Source organism: Tachyglossus aculeatus, chromosome 2 (assembly GCF_015852505.1).
Source record: "Tachyglossus aculeatus isolate mTacAcu1 chromosome 2, mTacAcu1.pri, whole genome shotgun sequence".
In the NCBI taxonomy this organism is placed as follows: domain Eukaryota; kingdom Metazoa; phylum Chordata; class Mammalia; order Monotremata; family Tachyglossidae; genus Tachyglossus; species Tachyglossus aculeatus.
In genome coordinates, this window is record NC_052067.1 from 139,194,585 (window position 1) to 139,200,584 (window position 6,000).

Genomic DNA, 6,000 nt, shown 5'->3' on the forward strand with positions numbered 1-6,000 from the left:
GGTCCCCAAAGACGGACACCTCCTTCGTTCGCCCACCCATTTCAATGTCCGATTCCCCTGACAGTCAGCAAATCCAAACACGATCTCTTCTGCTTCGATTGGAGACTTGATTCTCACACCAGAGCCTCCAGGAGGGCAGGAACCGTGGGTTTCTGTAATAAAGGAGTCTGTCTCTAATACCATCTTCAGCGAGCTTTATCTGGATGTGTGCACCATACATATGTGTGTGTGTGTGTGTGTGTGTGTGTGTGTGTGTGTGTGTGTGTGTGTGTGTGTGTGAACCAGTGAGTCAGTTTATGGACTGAACACCTCCTGCGCAGGTGAGGGGGGATATTTGGGGCCTGGCCGTGTGGATTTGCAAGTCTGCATTCCAATAATAATAATGATGATAATAATAATAATAATAATAATAATAATAATATTTGTTAAGCACTTACTATATGCCAGGCACTGCATTAAGTGCTGGGATGGATACAAGCAAATCAATCGGACACAGTCCCTGTTCCACTTGGGGCTCACAGTCTCAATCCACATTCAACAGATGAGGTAACTGAGGCCAGGAGAAGTAAAGTGACTTGCCCAAGGTCACACAGCAGGCAAGAGGCGGAGCCAGGATTAGAACCCATGACCGTCTGACTCCCAGGTCCATGGTCTATCCACTGGGCCATGCTGCTTCTCATTTGTGTGGATTTACGTGTGCTGTTGTGTTGGGTCTGAATTGTGTGTTTAAATTGTATGACTGTAGTTATCCACCTATGCTTTTGTGTGTCAGACAAGGTATGTGGTGGTGGTGTTGATGAAGATGATGATGATAATAATGATGGTTGTAGTAGTAGTGGTATTTGTTAAGTGTTTACTCTGTGTCAAGCACTGTACTAAGTGCCGGAGTAGATACAAGATGGGTCAGAAAGTCCCTGTTTCTCATCAGGCTCACAATCTAAAGGAGATTAGATAGTGAATCCTCATTTTACAGATGAGGAAACAGACACAGAGGGACTTGCCCAAGGTCCCACAGCAAGCAAGTGGTGGATCCTGGATTAGAACCCAATCGGTAGTCAGTCAATCATATTTATTGAGAGTTTTCTGTGTGCAGAGCACTGTACTAAGTGCATGGGAGAGTACCAGAGAACAATATAACAGACACATTCCCTGCCCACAACAAGTTTACAGTCTTGAGGGGGCAGCTCCTAATATATGTATGCATATGTGAGTGTCTGAGTTAGATGTGTCTACATGTGCCTTCTAGACTATGAGCCTGCTGTTGGGTAGGGACCGTCTCTACATGTTGCCAACTTGTACTTTCCAAGCACTTGGTACAGTGCTCTGCACACAGTAAGTGCTCAATAAATACGATTGAATGAATGAATGTGCCTCTATGTATCTAATAATAATAAAAATGGTGTTTGTTAAGTGCTTACTCTGTGTCAAGCACTGTCCTAAGCACTGGGGTATATACAACCTAATAATAATAATGGCATTTATTAAGCACTTACTATGTGCAAAGCACTGTTCTAAGCTCTGGGGAGGTTACAAGGTGATCAGGTTGTCCCAAGGGGGGCTCACAGTCTTAATCCCCATTTTACAGATGAGGTAACTGAGGCCCAGAGAAGTTAAGTGACTTGCCCAAAGTCACACAGCTGACAATTGGCAGAGCTGGGATTTGAACCCAAGACCTTTGACTCCAAAGCCCGTGCTCTTTCCACTGAGCCATGCTGCTTCTCACATGCTGCTAATCAGGTTGCACAGAGTCCCTGTTTTACATGGGACTCAGAGCCATAATCCCACTTTCACAGCTGAGGTAACCGAGGCCCAGAGAAGTGAAGTGACTTGATGATGATGTATGTTAAGCACTTACTATGTATTAAGCACTGTTCTGAGCATTGGGGTAGGTATAGACTAATCAGGTTAGACTATCTTACATGGTGCTCCCAGTCTTAACCCCCATTTTACAGATGAGGTAACTGAGGCCCAGAAAAATGAAGTGACTTGGCCAAGGTCACACAACAGACAAGTGGTGGAGCTGGGATTAGAACCCAGGTCCTTCTGACTTTCAGGCCCGTGCTCTATCCTTTAGGATGCATATGTATATACATGCCTGTGTGCGCTTCTGAGAGTGGACACACACCCAGACACACACACAGAGACAATACGCACATGCACTGGCATGCACACACACAAACATATACCAAGACACACGCAGACACACAGGCACACACGGACACAGAGGAACGAGGGGGAAGGACCCAGGGCCAGAGGATACGGTGGAGGCAGAAGGACTCAGGGTTCAGTTGTCCTTCCCCCCACCTCCAACCCTGCACCACCCCCACTCCCAGCCCCAGCCCTTGAACAAACAGCTCTGCCCCCAACTCCATTTCCACCCTCCACGAACACTTTGACTGCCGACACCCACCATTGTCCACCCGTACATGACGATTCTGTTCCCACTCCTACGCCCCACCTCCACCTCTCTGCTCCCAACCTAGTTTTCCACCAGAGCCTGTCCCACTCTCCCCCTCCCCCAGGTAAGCCAGGGCCCAGTGGGCAGAGACAGGGGCAGGGGGATGGCATTCTTGGGGCCTATCAAGCAGGAGCCCCAGGTGGCAGATCCTGGGTTAGTAGTTGGCGGCCATGGGGAAGCTTTCCCGGTCTCTCTGATGGCTTTGGCGAAACCCTCTCCCCCTTCCCCTGGTTCTCTGCTCTTGTCTCCCTGCCCCTGAACTCGGTGGTCAGGGCTGGGGACAACCCAGGGCAGCAGCAGCAGCAGCTCGGGTCAGGCCCTGGGGGCAAGAGGACTCCACACAGGTTTGGGATTATCCAGACCTGCATGGACCACGGTGAGTCAGGTGGTCCGGCCCTCTACCTCGACCCCTTTCCCTTCCCCCTGCCATCCGGTGGGACGGGGATAGGAAGCACAATCTACTCTCCCCCACAAATGGCCGCTGCCACAGCAGACACACACAAGCCTGCACACACACACACACACACACACACACACACACACGCACACACACACACACACCCTCTCTCTCTCTCTCTCTCTCTCTCTCTCTCTCTCTCATGTCTTTGCCGTCTCCGAAGCGGGAGACCCCCGGGGAGGAAAGCAGGCAGGCTGTGGTCTGGGCTGCCAAGCCACGGCGTCCCCACTTCCTCCCCCCGTGGAAGTGGTGATCATCCACACGCTCCGGCAAAGCCCCCCCACCAGCACAAGTACAGGCACGTGTACACACACAAAAAAACCCCCCCACACACACATACACATAATACACACCCTGACATACATCAGACCAACTCATTGATTCCTGCAGGGACCCAAGAAACGTGTAGACCTGCAAGACTACCCACCCCATCACTCACAGAGACTCACATGGGTATTGTGGCACACAGAGGAGACATGGACTAGAGCTTTTCCAGATGCCCCCCTCACACACACACACACACACACACACACACACACACACACACACACACTCACGCCCTGAGGGGGACCACCCAGTCACCCCGCAGGGATCCCCAGACCTCCGAGTCCCGCCAGCTCTTGCTCCTCACTGCCTTCAACCACGAGCCCCCTCCCCAGCGCCTCCCGGCAACCACCGAACCTCACCTCCCTCAACCCCCAACCCCACCCGACTCCCGCCCAAGGCCTCGTGGAATCTGCCCCCCCGACGACTCCCTTCCCTGGGCACGAAGACCTCAAACCACCCACCCACCCCCTACACAAACACACAAACACACAAGTCCCTCTCCCAGTTCGAGGTGCAGAGTGGTGGACAGTACCCGGAGAGCCAAGGGTCCGGGAGACGGAGCCCCCCACCCAGCAACTCCAAATTCCCCTGCTCCCCGCAAACACCCAGGATCCCCCTTCCCGGGACCCCATCCCGCCCTCCGGGTGGCCTGGCTCCCCGTCTCCCCGGGCCAAGTTGGGAATAATAATGATGGCAGTTATTAAGCGCTTACTATGTGCAAAGCACTGTTGTAAGCGCTGGGGAGGTTACAAGGTGATCAGGTTGGAAGCCCCCCCCTCACCCCGGGTCACTCACAGGTCAGACGCGGCCGGCTGATATTGCTGACTCCGACAGAGGATGGAGTGGCCGCACGCCTGCCCCATCCCTGCTCATGGTCTCCCCGGCCCGGCCGGCCGGACACTGGGCGTCGCCGCCGCTCCGGACATGAGATGGACACCGACAGGGAGAGCCGGGCCGGCCGGGATGCCCGGAGCCAGGCGGGATGCCCCTCGCCCTCTCCGGAGCCCAGCCCGAATGCGGCAGCGGCAGCAGCAGCAGCAGAGAGCGCGAGAGCGAGCCGAGGGAGGGAGAGAGGGAGGGACGGACAGCACACGTGGGGGGATGTGGGTGTGGGTTGTGAGTGTGTTGTGGGTGTGGGCACGTGAGTTTATGGGGGTCAGCGCGGGATGACGGCGGGCCTGTGTGTCCGGATGAGCGGCCGGAGCCCGGGTTGGGAGTCAGAGGTCGTGGGTTCCAATCCCGCCTCCTCCACTTGCCAGTCGTATGACTTTCGGCGAGTCCCTTCACTTCTCTGGGCCTCATGTGGAAAATGGGGAGTAAGGCTGGGAGCCCCACGTGGGACAACCTCATTACCTTGTATCTACCCCAGCGCTTAGAAAGGGCTTAACAATTACTTATTTTATTTTGTTAATATGTTTTGTTTTGTTCTCTGTCTCCCCCTTCTAGACTGTGAGCCCACTGTTGGGTAGGGACCGTCTCTATATGTTGCCAACTTGTACTTCCCAAGCGCTTCAGTACAGTGCTCTGCATACATGAATGAATGAATGAATGAACAAATATCATTATCATTATTATCATTATGAGATTGTGCGTGAGAGCCTTTGAGTGTGTGTAAAGTGGAAATTTGGGTGACTCTGGAGTGGGTTTGCGGAGGTGTGTATGTGTGTGTATTTGTACACAAGAAAAACAGAACGGGAGTGTTCACACATTTTGCACACGGTAATCTCTCAGTAAACAACATGGTGTAGTGGATAGATCACCTGCTTGGGAGTCAGAAGAGCAAGAGATCTAATCCCGAATCCATCGCTTGTCTGCTGTGTGACCTTAGGCTAGTCACTTCGCTTCTCTGGGCTTCAGTTACCTCATTTGTAAAATGGGAATGGACACTGTGAGCCCCATGTGGGACAGGGACTATGTCCAACCCGATTTGCTTGTATTCGCCCCAGCGCTCAGTACAGTGCCTGGCACATAGTAAGTACTTAACAAATATCATAATTTTTATTATTAAAAATGATTGAATGAATGAATGGTAGTGTGAGCAGGGGAGAGGAGTCAAAGGCAACTGGAGAGATGGGTCTAGGGGAGAAAACGACAACAATAGCAATAGTATTTGCACTTTCTATGTGCCAAGCACTGTACTAAGCACTATATAAGATAATCAGATTGGGCACAGTCCCTGACCCATATGGGGTTCACAGTCTAGGGAGAGGGAGGATAGATATCAGATCCCTTCTGTATATATGTACATATTTATAATTATGATTCTATTTATTTTTATTAATGATGTGTATATATCTATAATTCTTTTTCTTATAATGATGCTACTGATGCCTGTTTACTTGTTCTGACGTCTGTCTCCCCCTTCTAGACTGTGAGCCCGTTGTGGGCAGGGATTGTCTCTGTTGCTGAATTGTACTTCCCAAGGATCTGGATTTTCGCAACCCATGGATAATCCTCAAATACATTTTAGCCAAGAATTCCAACTTCCCTTTTCCTGCCCGTTCTGGAGGTGTTTCCAAGAAGCCCCAGGGCTGGGCCTTGGAGATCCCCCCTTGTCCCTGGGCCTTGCCCTTCTACCCTTCTCAGGGGCGGGGAGGTTGATAAGGATCTTGAAGGGGGCGGCAGGGCTAGAGTTAAGGGTTGAATAATCCACAGCCGCCGGATAATTGAGAGGGGGAGAGCCCTGCTAATGGGGAGGGGAGCACCGGACGCAGAAGAGAAGGCGGAGAGAAGAAGGGGACTTTGGCACATCTCCTGG

At 51.9% G+C, this 6,000-nt stretch overlaps 1 protein-coding gene across 1 annotated transcript in view; it reads right to left on the reverse strand.

Moving 5' to 3' along the window:
- PDE2A (phosphodiesterase 2A) overlaps window positions 1–4,248 on the reverse strand; it is a 156,104-nt gene extending 151,856 nt beyond the window's left edge. Inside the window, exon 1 of the mRNA XM_038766628.1 lies at window positions 4,038–4,248. Coding sequence (XP_038622556.1) covers window positions 4,038–4,105 — 68 coding nt within the window. The 5' untranslated portion in view covers window positions 4,106–4,248. The remainder of the gene's footprint in view (window positions 1–4,037) is intronic.
- Window positions 4,249–6,000: the final 1,752 nt, after the last annotated feature.